This window comes from Madurella fahalii, assembly GCF_045866475.1.
Source record: "Madurella fahalii IFM 68171 DNA, scaffold_1, whole genome shotgun sequence".
NCBI lineage: Eukaryota > Fungi > Ascomycota > Sordariomycetes > Sordariales > Madurella > Madurella fahalii.
The window spans coordinates 3066926-3086572 of record NW_027263971.1 but is presented as its reverse complement, the minus strand read 5'-3'; the positions used below and the strand labels follow the sequence as shown (position 1 = coordinate 3086572).

The 19647-nt window shown below is 56.0% G+C and overlaps 5 protein-coding genes across 5 annotated transcripts; 2 read left to right on the top strand and 3 right to left on the bottom strand.

Moving 5' to 3' along the window:
* Positions 1-582: 582 nt before the first annotated feature.
* GDB1 (bifunctional) lies at positions 583-5425 on the bottom strand (the record flags this gene model as incomplete). The annotated part of the gene is made up of 3 exons (XM_071056376.1): positions 583-684; positions 760-5134; positions 5196-5425. 3 exons carry the CDS (start codon positions 5423-5425, stop codon positions 583-585), a joined length of 4707 nt encoding a protein of 1568 aa, XP_070912477.1.
* Positions 5426-8095: 2670 nt separating this feature from the next.
* On the top strand, positions 8096-9334 carry GPD1 (glycerol-3-phosphate dehydrogenase; the record flags this gene model as incomplete). Its single annotated transcript, XM_071056375.1, has 1 exon — positions 8096-9334. One exon carries the CDS (start codon positions 8096-8098, stop codon positions 9332-9334), a length of 1239 nt encoding a protein of 412 aa, XP_070912476.1.
* Positions 9335-9614: 280 nt separating this feature from the next.
* Positions 9615-11060, bottom strand: MFIFM68171_00952 (gamma-glutamylcyclotransferase; the record flags this gene model as incomplete). The annotated part of the gene is made up of 1 exon (XM_071056374.1): positions 9615-11060. The coding sequence occupies one exon, from the start codon at positions 11058-11060 to the stop codon at positions 9615-9617; it is 1446 nt and encodes a 481-aa protein (XP_070912475.1).
* Positions 11061-15020: 3960 nt separating this feature from the next.
* MFIFM68171_00951 (uncharacterized protein) lies at positions 15021-15602 on the bottom strand (the record flags this gene model as incomplete). Its single annotated transcript, XM_071056373.1, has 1 exon — positions 15021-15602. One exon carries the CDS (start codon positions 15600-15602, stop codon positions 15021-15023), a length of 582 nt encoding a protein of 193 aa, XP_070912474.1.
* Positions 15603-18178: 2576 nt separating this feature from the next.
* Positions 18179-19379, top strand: MFIFM68171_00950 (Ubiquitin-like protease family profile domain-containing protein; the record flags this gene model as incomplete). Its single annotated transcript, XM_071056372.1, has 6 exons — positions 18179-18220; positions 18388-18421; positions 18480-18494; positions 18560-18609; positions 18661-18680; positions 18782-19379. 6 exons carry the CDS (start codon positions 18179-18181, stop codon positions 19377-19379), a joined length of 759 nt encoding a protein of 252 aa, XP_070912473.1.
* Between the last annotated feature and the right edge of the window lie 268 nt (positions 19380-19647).

The following is a 19647-nucleotide window of genomic DNA, read 5'->3' as shown; positions in this document are numbered from 1 at the left end:
TTTCCCGTATGTATTTTTTGTTTTTATTTTTCCCCGTCCATCCATCTCTGGATTTTGAAAGGTTACCCCTGACTGGATCCTGTCCGGGCTGGTGTGGAGCATTATTTGTTTGCCTCAAAACATTTTATGTAGAACTGAGAGGAAGGCGCACCGCCACTTCCATCCAGTCTCAGGTCGCAGGAACCAACATAATCGACGTTGGATCGGATGAAACGATTGCATTGGCTCGGCGCGGCTGTTGTTCCCACCTACACGTAAATCAAGGGGGGAAGATCATCGCCGGTTGGGGGTTCTTCCCGAACCAACACCCCCCCCCCCCCCCGGGAACCAAGATACTGGAACCATTGCTTTGCCTCAGACTGGTGATGTTGATTGATTGATGGAAAGCAAAATATCCTGCAGATGTTATATGATGTGCACTGTGCCCTAAAATCCCCAAACGATGTCGCGTCTAATCTTTTAACCTCTGCTACACAACAAGTCATGCTCACTCTGCCATAGATGCACCTTGCCAGCGAACAATCTCATCGTCACCGAACCGACGCTTCAACACTCCCTTACACTTATTGACCGCTCACACTCTCACCTCAGGGGCAGCGCCTGCGCCTCCAGCTTGGCCTGTTCCTCCGCCGCGTCCATGTACAAGTCAATCAGACAGCCCGCCGACCATGCCTGAGTAGGGGACTGCGAAATTGGTCAGCTACCGCAACTTCTCATCATCATCACTATCATCAGAAAACAGAAAAGGAAAGAACTCACCGAATCAGGACACTCCTCCCCTCCCTTTTGCGTCAGCTCCGTCAGCCCGGCCCACGGACTCCGCTGGATCATCTCCTTGCACGCAATCAACCGCCGCGTCACCTGCTGGAACGCCTCGGTGCGGCCCTCGGCATCGTCCCTCCCGCGCCGCATCAAGTCGAACTTGAGCAGCGCCCTGAGGAAGAACCCTGTCGGCCACAGCCACTCCGGGCCCTGGTGGTAGTTGCGACCCTTGCTGGTTGCAAAGTCGTCGCTGTCTTCGCTGTTGCGGTAGTACGGCCGATAATTCAGGTCGCTCGGGTCCAGGGTGGCCATGCCGGTGGGCCCGCGGAGAACCTTGTCGGCGACGCACAGGGCGTGCATGGCGTGGTCTGGCTCGAAGAGGTCGGGGGCGACCGTCATGGCGATTGGGAAGTTGGGCCGCAGTTGGTAATCCTCGTATTCCTTGCCCGAGCGGTACAGGTCCTTGTAGATGCCGCGGCGGTTGATCACGGCAGGATTGACGTCGTACTGGGTGTCAGAGGCGGAGGAGATCGGGACAAAGTAGCAGCGCTCAAAGTTGTCCTTGATGAGGCTTGCCCAGGCTTTGAAGGTAATTTGGGAGCCGTCGGACTTTCGGACCCCGGTTTGCTCGTATTTACCCGTCTCGTTTAGGGTAGACAGCCAGTTGAGAGCGCTGTAAAGGAGGCCGGTAATCTCCACGGCGGCGCCATCACGAGGGGTTCCCGGGACGCCCTTTGAGCCCGCGCGTTCGCTCTCGCCCATCTTATCCATCCAGGTGCCGCAGTTGCTCTGATTCCCGCCAAAGATGAACCCGTTGCTCCAATCGACTTTGATCTCCTGGTTGAAGCCCTCGTCACTCATCTGCATATCCAGACCAGGGCCGGCATTTGCCTCTCGGAACTTCATCCCTTCAGCGTGGCGCTGGAAGACCTCTTGGATAACCTCGCGAATCGTGCTCTCCTTGCTGTATGCCCGAGGGTCATCAGAGGAAAACCAGGTGTCATCATACGGCAGGAAACGCCGCTTGACCTTTTCGTCAAGCAACGACAAGCCGTCTGGCGCGATCCGAGTGTAGTCTTGGATACACTGCAAGAAGAACCACACCGAATCCCGGGCATTGAAACGCGGGGTGTTACCGCTCCCAAGAAGGTTGGGGATCATGCCGTGCTTGAGGACGCTCGCAAAAGCGCGGATGTGCTCCTTTGCCTCCTCAAAACGGCCGGTGCCGAGGTACAGGCCTCGAAGAGAGATGAAGACGTCGCGGCCCCAGCAGCGAGCCCACTCGACCGCAAAATGCGGAAGACCAGCGGCTAGCGACGGTACCAGACGGTTCGGATACAGGGAAGCAGATTGAACGAGACCAGTCTGTTGAACACTGACCATGGCCAGGCTTTGCAAAAACCACTGCCCTTTCCGGACGTCGGTGTTCATGAGAGATATTCCTCTCTCCACGGCTGCCATGTAGGCAGTCCGGAGCACCAAGCCGAAATACCGCGGGAGAAGGAAGCTAGGGATGCTACGGATTGCATCAAACCGCTCCTTGAGCCAGGCTGCAGGCTTCGCCAGCCGGCTGTAAAGTGGTCGTGTAGAGGCACGTTCAAGCCTGCCCACGATGTAGTCGAGCATCCATTGTCCCTCCCGAAGGTTTTGGCAAAGCGGATGCGCGAGGTTGTTGTCCTTAATGATATCCTTGAGAACACTCCACCACCCTTGCAAACCGGCGTAGACGAGCTTGCCGTGTCCGGGAATGTCGTACACTCCGTCCTTCCCATCACTCGCGTCTCGCTCCTCTGGCTCGCACTTATACAGCAGGAAGTTCAGGTCCACCAGGTCGAGGCTGTCCATGGCATCCCTGGCGCCGGATGTGACAAAGGTATCTAGGCCGCTCGAGTGCTCTGCTGCCGGGATCCATGTCTCGAAAAGCGCAATGCTGCCAGGAGGGAACTTCTCGCGGACGGTAATGATAGTTTCATCCCCTTTCACCTCCATACGTATCCCCGGCAGTCCGATGACACGGCTAGGAAGGCCCCGCAAATATCTGTTGTCGCTCAAAACTTCCTCGATGGCCTCTTTACTAGAGTCCACTTCGAGCATCCAGCTGCCGAGGTGCTTGGCCTTGGTGCCGGTGAGGCGGACGGGATTAAACGCGCCGTTTCCGTTTCCATAGCCGGGGAAAGCAGTGTGTGCGATCAAGAAGTACCCCTTTCTAGACCCAGGATGAACTCTGTGGACGGTGACGTACTCCTCTTCATGGTGTATGTGCGTCTCATCATAGCCGTCCATCCCCATCAATGTGTGGATCTGGTTGAGCAGCTTCTTGACACTCCCAATGCCTCCTTTGCCTTCGCCGACCCGCACCGGATGCTTAGAGGACTCCGAGGTATACAGACGAGTCTCCCCAACAAGGTCAACTAGCCTGGGGTAGATCTCATCATATCCCATGACACTGCCGGTCGCACTGGCGCACATGCTAACCAGGGCCGCGTTGGGCAGAGTGTCCCGGGCGTCCCGCTTCTGAGCAGGGACTTCATTGTCGTGGGTGCAGTCCATAAACAAGGCTTGGACGGGAACGGGTTTGATACGGCGGATGATCTCGCGGGTGTACCGGTGGCCATTTGTTGCACTGTCATGCCCATTTTCTCTGTTGTGACGCACCTCGGCACTTGAAATCTCGTCCACCTCAAAGCTCCCGATGGGGCGGCCACCGTGGCGATGAACCAGCCGGCTCAGCTCGCCAGTGCTCCATGCCTGCATCGCCTCCCGGATGAGGGCGCTCAATCCGAGCCGCTTCACGAACACGTAATCCATCTCTTCGGAGCCAGTGAAGAGCTCAGCGACGACATAGAGGTTCGGGCGGACACGGCGGGCTTCATCTAGGATGTGCTCAGCGACATGAAGCGGCGTCGAGTGGCAATTGTCAATCCGGAAACCGGCGAAATACTTGGCGAGCATCCGGGCGTACTTGGTCATGTGTTCCCAGAGCCACGGGCTGTCTTTCGGACCGGCGCCGTAACGAAGCTTCGTACAATCCCCCCATACAATGACTTCTCGACGGAGATAGACCCGAGACTGCGGACCGGCATTGTCGATCAAGGCGTTGCCTCCCCATACCCATCCGTTATTCACGAGGACCAGGTCTTCTTTCTTGTGCTTGGCAGTGGTCTCGTTTTGTGGAAGGCGGGTGAAATACGACTCGATGAGAGGGTTTTCTCGGTTGATTGGGCCCAGGTTCGGCCCATGCTCATCCAGGCGGACATACTTAATGCGGTTGAACAGCTGTTGAAGGGTCTCGGCCACATCTGTATCGTATTCTTCGTAGAATGGGACGTTGACAATCTCCAAGATTTGCATCATCTTAGATCGAGCCGCTGCTTGGTCTGCACTTTCTCCCTTGTCACCCTCATATCTGCCGAAAACTGCAGACAAAAGGGCAGCGGCGGCGCCAGGATCGACCCTCCTCCTGAAACGCTCCCCAAGGCGGTCCGTCCCCTTAAGGCCATGCTTCATCAGCCACTTTGCATGCTCTTCGAGGCTTACGGCATGGAGAGCGTCGGGTCCGCCCGTGCCGAGGGATCCCTCGGGGAATGTAACTTTGCCAATAACCCAGGACTCAATCGCCGCATCGGCATCCCGGTCGACATCAATCACGTAGTATTCCCAAAGACGGATTTCTGCGATGACTTCCTTCTTGATTGCGTCCATGATCTTGAGGAGGTCGTCGAGCGACTTGAGCTCGGTAGGCAGCCCGAGCTTCTCTAGCTTGAAGCTTAATTCGAGGAGCTTCGTGTCGAGGAGATATGCCGATTCCAGCCACGGCGCCGTGGTCAAGTTGTACCCAGCCTCCGGATGTTCTTGTAGCCAGGCGGTGTTGTTGGCGGTATGGTTGAGGACAATGTCCGTCAAGCTGAGCAAAGAATGGTTCTTCTCCAAACTTTCCACCATTTTCTCAACGTCCTTGTCGCCTCCCGGAAAGCACTGAGGATCCCACCCCAGCTGGTCATACAAGCTATATGGCGAGTTTGATACGCCCCGGACTTGCAAGGGGGTGAAATGCACCATGTTGTAACCACGGTCGCTGATGCCCCGGAGGTGACGCTCCCAGTCCTGCGGGTACTTACCCATGAACTTGCTAATGACGGAGAAGACGGACAGGGCTGGTAGCGGGAGCGGTTTGCCGTCGAGTGTGAGACGAGGAGCGACATCGATGTAGTACCATGGTGTTTTCTTGGTCCAGACATGGGGACCGCTCCCGTTCTGAGTCAAGTCGCTCGCAAGCTCGGGCAACTCTGCGTAGGTGGCATAAAAGGCGTATGCGCCGGCTTCGTAGACGGGAATCGATATCTCGATCGTGCGGTTAAAGTCGGGAACAAGCCTGCAGTGGTTTGCTTAGTTTCCCCATTGCAATTGCCCGGTGTTGCGGAGAATCGACCTACTTGAACTCGCGGAACTTGTCACGGTGGAATTCAGCACCATGCTCCGGGATGTTGACCCACAAGCTGCCATGACGGCAGATGCTCGAGGTGCCCTCAATTGCAAAGCGTATGGTGATGGGGTCGTTGTTCTTGGGAGCGAGGTAGATGTACTCCCCGGGCACCTGGGGCGACCCATCGTCGTTAAGGGGCAGCAGATAGACTTCGTTGGAAACCATGGTTTTGGGGATCATGTTGACGAGGGGAAACGGAGCTCGGGAGCTTCCAAACTGATAAGGTAGCTAAGATACGTCGATTGCCCCGCGTTGGGTTCCAATGCCGAGCTGATCACTTCCCCAAGCACCAGACAAGGCAGAGGAGAAGGGCAAGAGATCTGACGAACCTCGACATCCCAAAGGAGATTTTCTTCGAGAACAAGATCGAGTACAGCAAATTGAATTTGTATCACAAGGTTAAGTTAATTCCCTGTTTCTGCCAAATGAAGAGGAGAGGAAAGAGAAGCTAGCAAAACATTGGCAGCTAGACGAAGCTCCGCTGCAAACTTGAACGAACCACGACGAGAGAAATGTGGAATTGAAGAAGAGGTAGAAACAGGGCAATGGAACTAGACGCCGCCTGCAGGTCTCTAGGATTCACCCGGGAGAGCACAAAGTGCTACCATAACAAGACGAATTTGGAAGTTTCGGGTTGACGGCCGGGCTTCTAGGCCCCGTCCTTCAGCCCGGCGCTCGCAAGAATGTCGTCAGCGGGGCGCACAGGCCGGCCAAGGCTGTGGCCCAGCGCAAATGTTGGTTTCAATATTGAACATGGGTCAGCGAATCCATCTGGGCTACCTGCTGGTCGGTAATTTTGAAGCGCCGTGCCTGTTGCTGAAACCGCAATTCACCTGCTATTTGTTGATTTAGTTTTGAGCGATGGAGTGTGCCTTACAATCTCAACTCCCAGCATGCCCTCGGATCTGCTTGTCGTAGCCAGGTGGTGGGGCCCAAGTTCGTCGGCTAGATCCTCGGGGCTCTTGCATTACAATGCATCTGATTTTAGTAAAAGTCTTGGGGTATTATTCGAGAGCTCCCGACAGTTTCAACGTACAGTCCGTTCCCTCGAATTCGGTGCCTCTCGCTGTAAATTCCGTTTCCGTTGCTTCTAAGGCGGGCGCAAACACGAGCCGCCCCGCCCCCGCCCGATTTAGCAAGTTCAATGCCCACATGTTCGATGACATCACAGCCAGGCCGCGCCGCAACGGATCGCCTTCAGTGATTCGCAACTTGACGTCTTGGCAAGCCTGGTTTCCGCCGACCGGTCCAGATCGCTGGGCAGGGCAGCCTGGAGGAGCATTCCCGGCAATTGACCTGTCGATCAAGCAGTCAAGAACCTAGGTGTATGTACATTGCTTGCATCGCATCGGACCCTGAAGGTCCTTGTGCTCGAGGCTCGTCATCAACGGTGCTCCGGTGTACAGCCAACGTCCCGCCCCAGCAGCCTAGAATGCTCGGGCTGTTTTACTTGATGGATTTATCTAGGCTTGTTTTTCTCACCATGCCCGTCTCGCCCGGGCAACTCTCCCAGTCTGAGATCTAGTGTAGCCAAGACGACAGATTGAATAGATGGCCCCTGAGAAGGAAATGTTGATGACAATGCCCTGGGTCTTGCTAAAACACCCCCCAAAAACGGTTGGAATGTAACTGCGCTCAGAGGTACGGTGCTGTATTGTTTATCAAGAGAGTAACATCTGGTTGGCCCACAGCCAGCGCGCCACGAAGCCCCCGGGGCAATAGCGCTGTCGGATCCTCGCTTCCCGTCGGTTGCCGATAGGTGAGGTTCCGGAAGGGGCCGGACTGGACTCGCCTTGGCTCGGCAAGGTCGGTGGAGTAGCGAGGTTAATACTTGTATATCCTCCAGGCTTTGCGAGAAAATACAGTGTATATGGCATTATTTGGTATCATATAAATGCATAGCTTCAACGGCCCGAGGCTAGCGCTAGCCCGTGCCAGGGCTAACGCGGGTGCTGTTCCAAACTGCTGGAATAAGCCTCGGGATGCTGTGCTGCGCTGCGGTTCGCGTACCTAGCGCCAATTGAAGAAGCGGAAAAGACAGACCAGGGCAGTAGCTTGTTCATCTGCACCCGGCGACCCGATGCCTCGGTGTTAGATGGGGGCGTTTTGGTTGTGGTGTCGCTGGCCGAGCCTTGGCAGACCCGCGGCCTCGGCGAACGGAGAGGCCGACGGAATGTGGCCGAGGGCCACACGGTGTTGCCAGCTGCGCCGCGCTGTCACAAGCTTGCGGTTGCTGTAGAGCTGTGCGCTAAAAAAGAAAATTTAACAGGAGAGCAGCCGAAACGGAAGGCGGTCAGCAGAATTCTGCCACCTCCTTGCGTCATGGTTCGCTGCGCGGGCCAACCGGTGCTTGCAGCGAGCTCGGTCAAGACGCAATCGTGGCGGTCATCGACTGATCGAAATTCATGGGATCGGTGGCTCTTGCACACACAAAGACAGCTCAACAGAACAACTGGGGCTAGAGCCGGGTCTGCATTTCTTTTTGTGGTCCCAATGGTGCGTGTCGCTGGAAGGTCTCCTCTCTTGGCCCCGTATAAAAACGCTTGCAAGAGCATCCCTGGCTTGCAGACCGATTCGTTTGGGGCGTCCCTTGCTCACAGCCATCGCCGCTTACCGCATCTCCATTCTTCGCCCAACGTGACCGGTTTGTCCCATTCCCACCGACATATCCACTTCTCCAAACCCAAACTCAGTCGGCCGAACTGGGGTTTCTTATCATCTCAACGGCCGCGCACATCTTGGTCTCATCTGAAGCCCACATCCCAACCACGTCAGACGAAGAGTGCAACCGTCGCTCTCTTTAGCACACAGCGCCCCGTTGTTGCCCAGACACCCTCGCAAACAGCAAAAATGGCGGTGTCCTCAGGTCCCCGTCACAAGCACAAAGTGACCGTCATCGGTTCCGGCAATTGGGGCACGACAGTTGCGAAGCTCGTCGCCGAAAGCACGCGGGAGCACCCGGATATCTTCGAGGAGGATGTGCAGATGTGGGTGTACGAGGAGGACGTGGTCATCCCCTCAAACTCGCCGCACTACGATGCTTCGGTCGGCGACAAGCCGCAGAAGCTGACGTCGGTCATCAACAAATACCACGAGAACGTCAAATACCTCTCGGGCATCTCTCTGCCGACCAACATTATTGCAAACCCCTCGCTCCTTGACGCCGTCAAAAACTCGTCGATCCTCATCTTCAACCTTCCGCATGAATTCATTGGCAACATCTGCAAACAGATCAAGGGCCACATTCTCCCCTTTGCGCGGGGCATCAGCTGCATCAAGGGCGTGACGGTGACGGATGACAAGATCGAGCTGATATGCGAGTACATTGGCGAGGAGCTCGAGATCTATTGCGGCGCCCTGAGCGGTGCCAACATCGCCAGCGAGATTGCCAACGAGATGTGGTGCGAGACGACGATTGCCTACAACACCCCGCCATGCGACCGGCGCAGCCTTAACGGAGCAGCGGCCGAGAATGGGGATGGTTTGGCGGTGGCGGAGCACCGTGACTCGCGCGGCCAGATCATCAAGACGAGGCTGACACCGTTGCCGCACGACTACCCGCCCCTCGACCACGACGAATTCCACAAGCTCTTCAGCCGGCCCTACTTCACCGTCTCGATGGTCTCGGATGTGGTCGGTGTTTCGCTCGGCGGAGCGCTCAAGAATATTGTTGCCATCGCTTGCGGCTTCGTCGAGGGCCACGGTTGGAACATGACGGCCAAGACGGCGGTCATGCGGCGGGGCATGCTCGAGATTATCCAGTTCGCCCGCGAGTTCTACCCGGAGACGATCCAGGAGAAGACATTCTGGGAGGAAAGCGCGGGCTGGGGTGACATGATAGTAAGCTGCACTGCGGCGCGCAACTGGCGCTACTCCAAGATGGCGGCCGAGCGCGGCGTCTCGGTGCAGGAGATTGAGCGGACCGAGCTGAATGGCCAGAAGCTGCAAGGCATCTCAACGTCGAGAGAAGTGAGCAGCTTCTTGAGGGCGCGGGGCGTGGAGGACAAGTATCCACTGTTTAAGCTAGTTGACGGGATTCTCGATTGCATGGTTAAGGTGGAGGATATTCCCAGCCTGTTCAGGAAGTAGACGCATGGCGCGGGACGGCACGAAGCGGTGCGGAGGACCGGCACAGGCTCGCTTACCAAGGCGTTCTAGATGAGGGTGGTATTGGTCCCCCACGGGGCCGGCCCAACAGAGTAGATGTAATACTGCACAGCGATCCCCAATAACAAAGCTATTTCAGTTTTCCATAATGAGGCCAAAAGTTAGAGCCGCCCAAGCTCGAATCTGAAATTCGTCAACTCGTATCCCATAACTAGAAACTAGACAGAATGATATCCTTCTAAAGTAGTCTAACTTGCATGCGTCACCGATTCCTACTCAACAAATGTCTCTTCTCCTCATCCCCAACCTCCCTCTTCCCCCTCCACTCGCTCGCGAAGCTCCCCCTCCTGTTCCTCACCCCCGTACCATCGGGCACCGTCCTCTCCCCATCCCCAAACAGCCCCTTGGCCACGTAGTCATAGCTAGCCCAGAGCAGATTGAACGCCACGGTCGTCGCCGAGACCAGCCACCCTGGCGCCCGCCCCTTGTCGTCGGCCAGCGCCCGGCTGGCCGACATGACCACCAGCAGCACCGGCATCCAGAAGCCGATGAACAGCACCTGCCCCAGCTTCTGCCGCCGCGTCGTCACCGTGTACGGCTGCAGCGCCCCCAGGTACGCCTGGTAGTCCGCCGGCAGGTCGTGCTCGCGCGCCCCGTCGCGCAGGAGCTTGAGGTACCGCGCCGACGGCTGCGCGTAGTCGGGCCGGGGGCGGCGCGCCGGGAGGAGCAGCCTCGCCGCCCACCGCGGGACGGTTGGTCTTGCGGGCGGGGTGGGGTTGTCGTTGTCGTCCTTGTCGTCTTTGTCGTTGTCGTTGTCGTTGTCGTTACCGCTGTCGTTGGTGTTCTTGTTCTTGTTGTCGTCGTGGCCGTCGTCCGGAACGTCGGGCAGCCGTGGGGCGTACAGCGTGTGCGCCAGGAAGGGCTTGGGCGGGATGGGGATTGGCGACGGCTTCTCGGGCACGCCCACGCGCGCGGGCAGGACGAGGCACGGGACCAGGATGTCGTGGTAGCTTGCCCCGCCGCCCTCGGTGGCTACGATCCTGGCGTAGTCTTCCGCCGTGACCTCGTAGACGACTCCGTAGAGCCCTTTGCGCCAGACCGGGTCACCGGGGAAGCGGGACCGGGCGGCCGGCTCCTCTTTGTCCTCGTCGCCGCTGTCGGATCCGTCTTGGGTTGTGGCGGGACGCTCGAGCTGGGGAGGGTGGTCGGGGATCCCGGGCGGGAACTTTGGCGGGTCGAATGGTGGCTTGACCGGGGGCAGCTTGCGGATCGCCGTGTTGGCAAAGCACGGCTCGCGATAGGGCAGGCCTGGCAGGTCAAATGTAAGGTCTAGCGATGGCGCCGAGACGTTGACCTGGCTAAGGGGACGGATGCCCCGCATGCCGAGGAAAGTCTGGGCGCACATGTTGGAGCCGTAGGCCAAGTACAGAACGGTCTTGGGTTTGGATGGCGCATCTTGTTGCACGGTCTTTGCAAGGACGGGTTCGCTCGGGAACGGGTTGGGGGAGACGTCTGGTTCGGAAAGTCGGGCTGCAGAGGTGTGTGGGATAGAGGAGATAGGAGGATAGCGCGGCGGCGCCGGCCGAGCAGCCCGGGACCAAAGGGACTGCAGGCGCCGGAGACTCCAGACGGCCGTGTCCTCATCTGACTTTGAGATGTTTGCATCGGTCCCTCGCGCCAGTGGGGCGGGCGCTTCGGGAGAGCCCATGCTTCTAACGGAAGTGTCGCAGGTCACACGCGCAAACCAACTGTGTACGTGTAGTTCCAGACAAGGAGACTATTGACGCAATACTGACAGGAAATGGCGGGATCGCCGGGATATATATATATATAAGCTCCACGGGGGTTACGGTTGAGACGGATCCGCTGGATTCCAGCACTTTGGCCAGCTTACGCGATCAAGAGTCCAGAGAGCCGGGATCATTAAGTGGGGCTGCCCGGCCAATTGCCTCCACAAAAATCTCCGGAACAAAGCAACAGTTGCTCCGAGTTCCGGGTTTGCGCGATGCCTCGTTCTATTGTTCCCCCGACTCGGACTCCGAGCCGCTTAAAATCTAAGAGGCGTGATGAAATGGCATATCATTGCCAGGTACCCTTCATTCGTCGTCTAGGATTACGTTGAATGTTCTTACGCTTATTTATCTCGGTTTTGTTTCCGGACCATCGGATGTGTGCTTACTCTACCAGGAGTGCGAGCTTCCATTACAAATCAACCTCGACTTCATGAGTATTGCAATCAACGGCCCGATGCTTGACTTAGCCTCGATGGGTCAAGAGCCAACGCCGCCTACCAAATAGTCTAGAATGCGTAGAGCATCGAAGGAGTTTTCCGATGCCTTTAGCCCGTCCTTGAGAACCTGTCTCTTGACAAAGATATTGTTCTGGGGAAACACTGGGGACTGTTCTCGCCGCTTTGCGTTCTCGGTTAGGATTGCCATGGTCACGACCGAAGTTTACGCAGAGGTTTTCATACCACTGCTTTCACCAGAGGGATAATCCGCATAGAATCCCGAGAATACAATACGATGCCGCGTATGATAAAGGACTTAGCTCGCGAATGTGGGGCCATGATGGCTGCTCGCTCCAGCACCAATTCGCACCTTCCTACAATAGAAGACTCCAGACATACAAGGTAACTACGGCCTGACCACTTCCCAAGGCCCTCATCTAAATTACCGATTGCCTTGTGGTTAATTCCCTTCGTTCCTACACTCAGAGGCTGATAGTTCTTCATACCCATCGCACGCCAGCCTCGGTCATCCCATCTGCCAACCTAACAGTTGTGTCTCCCGACTGGCCTTCCCTCAACCACCCCAGTTATGATGGGATTAAGTAGCCACTCACCTCAACCTGCCACGGTTGATCTCGTTCGGGCGGACTTGGCCGAGTTATGGACAACTGATTTCCCATGCAGTCCTAGTCGGGCCAGTCCGCGAATACCGGCTCCAGCTTTCGGTGCCAGTGACTTCGTCGATCTCGACCTAGTCGAAAGCCCGAGGGCCGGGGTCTTGGATGCAAGGAAAAATTCACAGTCCGGCATGCACTCCAAAGTTCTCTCTCCAACACCCTGCAAGGAACCAAGGATCAATCGTGGGAAAAGGGCAGGCAACCGGGGCTCTCGGAACCAAGACACAGCGACCGCAGCATCGCCAGTCCACCCGAGCGCCCCCCAACTCCGTCGGCAGCCACGGTCAAGAAACAAGTCGACAGCTCCTACGGCTGCAAGCAAAGCCCGAACCGGGCAAAACAAATCTCTCCCAAGAGCTGTCGATGTGGCTCTGACACGTACCAACGCAAACCGGTCGAGACATGATGAGGACGTCTTCGAACTTAGCGACTCTACGGACAGTGAACGACAGAGTAAACCTCCGAAGCCGCTAACGGAGAGCCCACCACTGAAAAGGCTTCTTCCCTCAGCCGAGAGCGCTCGGCTTAGAAATACCGACGTCAATTCGCCCAGTGAAAAGAGTCACACCTCACAGATGTCGAAGAAGCCCGCCGGTTCTCTAGTTCAAAAAGCTTACATCCAGACTGAAAAAGAACATGGCCACATGGCCGAGGATGCAGACCGAGATTGCCAGCCAGGCAATAATTCAGACCGTCATTGTTACAAGAACACGTCCACCATGACCCAACCATGGCCCAGCCCAGGATTGCAGGCGCGCTTTCCGGCATTAGCCTTTGACACCCCTGAAGTTCCAAAAGAGTCCAGTGTTTCGAATGTGCCAGCAACTTCACCACTGACGCCACGGGGGAACAAGCCGTTTCTTCCGGTAAAACTAGCCAGCACGAATACCTTCATATTGCCTAGCAAAACCGAACAGGCCCAGGGTGTACAACGACAAGCTCCATCCTTGTTCGTGAAGCAAGACAAACAATGCACAGACGCAAGCGATGGCCCGGACACTGAAATAACGAATGAGCAGGCAATCAGCCCCCAGATTGGATGGCCTACCCTGCATGTTATGGATCACATACCACGCCCATCTCTCGTTGCCCGAGGGGCATCCCGGCCAGGTATTCTACCAGACGCTGTGATGTCTCTGCGGAAACGGGCTATGAGATGCCCTAACCAAGATTCTGGACCCAACTCTTTCTCTGATGAACAAGGGGAGCGTGTCTCGTGTTCTCAAGTCCCTGGCTCACAGTCTAGTCCAGAAGCCAAAAGCCTGAGCTCTACTGGTGCGTGGGAGCAATCTGTGACGGATGACTCACCACCTGCGGTTCTGCATCGAATTGTCACTGTGGGTGCAACGCTTCCGAGCATTTCGTGCAGCTGGCCGCTAATATCACTCTTAAGCTGTTGCATCATTGTCTGAAACCAAGAGAAGAAATGGTCCGAGACATTGTCAATGACTACGAGGAGAACGCACTGAGTTTGCTTGCAAATCTTCATGCACGCCATAACCAGGAAAAAAGTGACACAGTGACAGCCCTTCGGACGGCTTCCAGTGCCACATGCTCTGTTTTTACGGGGGCGGGACAGGAGATGAAAGCTCTCGTCGCTTGCCTTCAAGATATGGATGTGACCAAAACGGCGGCCGCACTCCAACGCCCAACTCTCATCCAAAAGCTGGATACAGTTGCTCGCTTGGGCCAAACGAAATTGAGCAATCACATGCTAGACAGACGTCAACCGGACCTGGAAGCTCATAATACTGATGCCGCAAGCGCGTCAGAGAAGGTTGATGGGGACGTTGACAGTCTCATGGAGGCCTACCGGCGGAAGTTGTGTGACAAAATTCGCCAGCCACATGATCAAACGCGCGAGGCATATCAGGAGGTGAACTCGGAGGTTGATATATTTATCACACGATGTCTTCATGGTGGAAGCAGCAAGGAGATTCGGAGCAGAGCTCGTACTGACAAGCCATGCCCACCCAACAGAACGGCTGATGAGGCGCTGGAAGCGTTCTTGGACGGCATCATCAACGCATTGCAGGGTCATGGCAACGATAAAGGCATTGATCAGGTCGCTCAAGATAACGATGGCCATCTGATTGATGTTGTTTCCATCAATACCGACATGGACGACAGGGAAAGCAGCGGCTAAGTTCAGAATGGGCCAATTGATGAAACTGTTGCTATATATGCCATACAAGCTTAGCTTCCATCCACCATCACGCTCAGGCGAGCGTCCGTTTGCCGGCCATTAGAGCTAGCGCCGCTTGGGCGCGCGGCTTCATGTGATGCGCAGTTTATCCGGAGAATACATGAAGCTCGAAGCCTGCTTACCTGATACTAGCGTAGCGCGGGTAATAAAGGGATATCAAATGCACGGAAATGACTGGTCATTATTCACCGAGCTCAAGTTCGGTTTTCTGAAGAAAATTGTATCAATTTGATTGCTGAGAGCTCAAGTATTGCGAGCTCGAAGGCTCGCCTGGGTTGCCGAAACGACCGCTGTATTACTGCTGCTGGCCATGGCATCCCGGTGAACAAAATCCCAAGCCGCTGAGAGAGATTGCATTTTCATATTACTCTCAAGGAATACCATCTGTAGATGAACCGCAGCTCTTCTCGTCGTTGTCTCCACGGTCAATGATTTTTTATGCAAATTGGCATTCAACTAGGTAATCTTACGCAGTTCTGTATGGTGTATTGGTTTGTGTGATCTATGTTACCAGGTTGAGGTTAATTAGCGTCGAGCGGATGATGGGCCGCTGGCTCAGTAGAAGGGGCCGCCCCCGAGGAACAACGGCAGGGACTGGGGCATCTGGGGCGGCGAGCCCGGCCCAGGGCGTAGCTGTTCACCGTCGTCGGATCCGCCGTTGTTGCCGGACTCGGTGATGTCCGCAGCGCCATCGGTCTTGCTGGCGGCGCCGGCGCCGGCGTCATCGCCGTTCTTCTTGGGGGTGGTGGAGCCCTCCTGTCCCTGCGTGCGCAGCTTGCTCAGGACGGAGAGCGGTGGCACCTCGGTGATTTGCTCGGCCGTCCGCGACGCCTGTGCGTTGTGCAGGGCCTCGGCAACCGGAAGGTGGACCAGAAGCGGCCCCGCGGCGGCCGGCCGCGTGGTGCGCAGTTTAGCCAGCACCGACGGGGTGAGCACCTCATCCATTGTACGTTTGCCGTCTGGGACGATGGGCAAGTGGTAGACGGGCGCCTGTACCGCCTTCGGAATGGTAAAGGGCTCCGGTGTGACCGGCTTTAGTTCGGCCTCGGCCGCCTTCCCGATGTTGGCGGAGCTTGTGACTGATGGGCGGAAACTTAGGGTCCGCGAGAACTGGCGGCGGACGGCGCGAGAGACCATGGTTCCGGTGCGGTGATGAAGAAAAGAAGTTTAAGTTTCCGAGAATGAAGGGAACTTATGACCCGTGTTGTCGCTTTGGACTGTTCTTAAGCTGGGGTTGGCCTGGGATCTGTCGAAGAGGTTTGAGGATGTTTCCAAGGACAGTTCAGATGTGGAAATGGTTGAGACGGATGGAGGCACCGATCGGCTGAGGCAGACCGCGACATTTAAACCACTAAGGCCTACGGCATTAACTTCACTACAGGGCGCTATTATTGCCAGGTCTCTGAAAGAGTCAAGCCCAATGTGTCCAGCCCGCTTGTTTCGCGCTAGCGTGTAAGAATGCCAACCTTGTTCAGGTTGCTCAGGAACTAGAGCGCCTGTGCGCGAACAGGAAGGTTTACAAGATGGCTGAAACATGGTTGTCGATTACTTACACGCTAGACATGTGAAAAATCACTACACATCTAATCAACTACTGGCCACCGGGAGGTACCAAGATATCGGGGTTGGGTTTGACTTCGCCGGTTGGAAACGCTGGCCAGATTCAAACGGTCCATTTGTAAATAAGTAGCAGACAAGGGAGCCGAAGACAAGAATGGGCTCAGATCAATCTGCTGAGAGTCCATCCTGGAACGGACAGTTTTAAAGATTTTCAGCTGGCCTTTGATTGCGAACAGTGCCCTAGTTGCAATCTTTTTAGGTTCGTACTAGAACCCCCCGGGGAAAGGCTGGCAAATCTCAATGATATACCTTGCTACTAGTGCACAAAGCGCAGAGGTTAAAGAGACCGAGATGATAGCGTCGATACCGGTACCGGTGACTCGTCTTCGCGGTTAGAGGCTACGACCAATCGAATCAACAGGTAGCTATCACGAGTAGTTGTTATCAAGCCAGATTTCACTATTGGACTTATCAAGGACACGTGATTTAGTCACGACGGAGTAAAGTTGTCGACGGGAACCCGCCCGTTGGTAGAAGTCTGAGTTGACTTAGGTTCTTGGTAGTGCAGAGTTGGGTGTGCATTGCTGCAGCCGCCGGATTGTGGAACTCTTTCGCCCGACATCGGGATGCCGCCGACAAACTGCTTACGACGGTGGCGGACGGAGCAAAACGTCCTTGACTTTGGTATCGCTACTTAGCCATAGTCACAAATAGCGTAATGCCTATATTACCGTGCAGGACTCGGATATGCCTCGAGCTTTCTCTTATACGGGTGAAGACGGGGCGGACAACGTGGTTCGTTGCTGATTGGCCGTGCAGCCAACCGGCAAAGCAACCCAGTGTCTGGTGCCCATGAGCCGTAAGATAGACGTGAGTTGTGCTTTCGAGCACACCAGAGGCTGACTTGATGATGGATTGAGTCCTGGCAGCCGCGTGACCGCGCCAAGACCCAAGGCTTTGGCAAAGCCTGAACACTGCAGCGGCGCCTGGTTTCTCGCACATCCAACCTACACCGCCTGTGATGTTGGGCTGGAAGACGCGGCGTCCTTTGCCGGTTGCAATTAGGAGTGCAAAACCTTGTGAGAGCGCCAGCGAAGCAACGCTGCGCATTGACACGCGGTCAGAAACAGAGTGCAGACCACGACGGCAGGATCGGGCCATTCCTGTCCTGACAGGTCCCGGCCGATTCTGACGAGAGGCAGGCCAACAGCATCCCAGGCCAATCGAGGCCCGGATTTTGCCCCACGACGGGAATGTGACGTCTCACGGCCCAGCACACACACAACCCAAATGGGCCACTACCGAGAAAGCTTGGCGCGGCCATCCGGGGGCGCAATCATCTCCGATCTGGCCTAGCCTTCTGCACGCCAGGGGGTGCGCAGCCCGCTGGTGACGTCGGCTTTGTTAGGGTTGGCCTGGGTATTGGCTTCGGTGTTGGCTTCAGCAATTGCACTTGTCAACTGTTGTGTATGGCCCGCCAGAGCTCTGGATATAGACCCCGTAGGGCATCTTCGACATTTCATCAGTCGACTCCGTATTGTCTGAGGCTCACATCGCTACCAGCCATTGCCTCTGTAAAGGAGAGGCATTTCAGTTTTCAACCAAGACGGGTCCACAATCTGGCATTTAAGTTGACGCACAGCCACAATGGTAACCGACCTGCGCAGTACATCTGTGCCTGGGCGTGTACTCAAAAACTGCGGGGCCTCCACTCCCGCGACCTTGAAAGCCTCGCTCGTGGTCCCCTTTGCATGTCTTCCACACATCGTCTTCCCCGCAAGCCCACCGGTTTTCCCTGTCGACAACGCATCCACAGCCGCAATACAACTAAAAGAATCTCCTGTATTATCGCCCGCCCCATGAGCCATGGATTGCGCAAGCTAACAACTGTCGAAAAGCGCCGTTTCCCCCTTAAAGTCTAGCGACGTTGATTGCGCCCCTCAGCCGACGGACCCGACGAGCCTTGCCGGTGGCTCTCACGACACCTTTTGTTCCATCTCTGCCGCATTTTCCATCGTGCTGTCTCCTCCGCGTCCTCTGAGCGCTCGACATCCGCTACCGGCCCTACCCGGACCACCCATCAGCGAATCGATTGGCGGCTATCTACCTCCATCCTTCCCCGTGCCGGTGCCGTTCGACCACCGACAACGAAGATGCGTTTCCGACAGAGCATGGCCAGGCACTTCGGAGATAGCGTAAGCAAATATTTTTGTTTCTTTTCTTTTCTTTTCTTTTTTTTTCTTCTTTTCCTCCCAGTCCGTTTCAGTCCCCCCTTTTGTAAAGCTGTTGGGAGGTAGTCGTTGAATAGACGTTACCGGAGGGTGGGCTGCTTACCGGGAGGGATCGACTGATCAATCAATAGCTTGGTGTGTCAGCGTCGGCGCCGTACCTATCATGTAAGTTTGGCACTACGCACTATGTATTCTTTATGGACTAATAATTGCCTAACTTCAGATCACGACATTCTCCGTACGTGGCCCAAATAGTCCTGCTGTCAGCCTGCTATTGGCGCCAATGGCTGACTTTATCCCAAGTGACGGGCGACGACATTAACGCGCTGAAGCACGATTGGCTCACAGATAACGTATGCTTCTCCTTTCCCCTTGCCGTATCGGGTTACTGACCGACCACACAGAATATTGCGTTTTGGGAAGAGTATGTGTAGAGCATTTTCCGCTTCTAGTGCACTCTCCCCCTCTTCCTGAAACCGACGCAAGCCAAATTCAGTCCTTGTGTCTAATCAACACGTGTCGCAGATGGCTTGAGAGGGAGATTCTGCCCAAATATCCGCAGGCTCGCATCGTGCTCCTCCGCCCGAGCATGACATTCCTCTTGATGCAGTCGGCCGACGTCAAGAGCATTGGCAGTGCGCTGCCTGACTTCCGCAAGGTCACGCACATCTTCCTACCCGTTAACGACAGCCGGGAACGAGAGCGTGCCGACGCCGGTACCCACTGGTCCCTCCTCCTTGTGTCGGTTATTGACAGGGTGGCCTTCCACTACGACTCGCTCGGTGGCGCCAACTTTTACGAGGCACAAAAATGCGCCGACCGGCTGAGCCGGGTGCTCGGCATCCCGCTCCGGTTCCACCAGCTGGACGACTGCCCCCAGCAGGAGAACAGCAACGACTGCGGAGTGTTTGTGTGCATCCTGATGCGACACCTCCTCATCAAGCGCCTTCTCAACGCCAACTCGAGCGAGAAGGTGTCGATGTCGATGGCCGGCAAGATGATCGACAGCCGGGGCGGCCGGAAAGAAATGCTCAAGATCATCGAGTCGCTACGCAAGGAGGGCGAGCGGCGACGTAGTGCGAGTCCATTTGCGTCGTCGCACACTCCACCCCGCATCGAGTAGCATGCTCTACCTGCTGCCTCGTATGACGCGTAACGATTTATGTACTTGGGGTGACGCGGCGTTGCGGTTGTATTCGGTTGAGAGCATTGGGCGAGCCACAGGCGGACAAAGAAGGTTTCCAACGGCTTACGAGCCTTCAGCATGGCGTTTTTAACATGTGGGAGTTGGGCGTTGGGCGGGCATGATTGTCCCTTTTGGTCACGATTTCCCCTTCTGGTTTTGGATGATTTCAACCGGGATCGAATATGATACAGGCTATTAATGACGG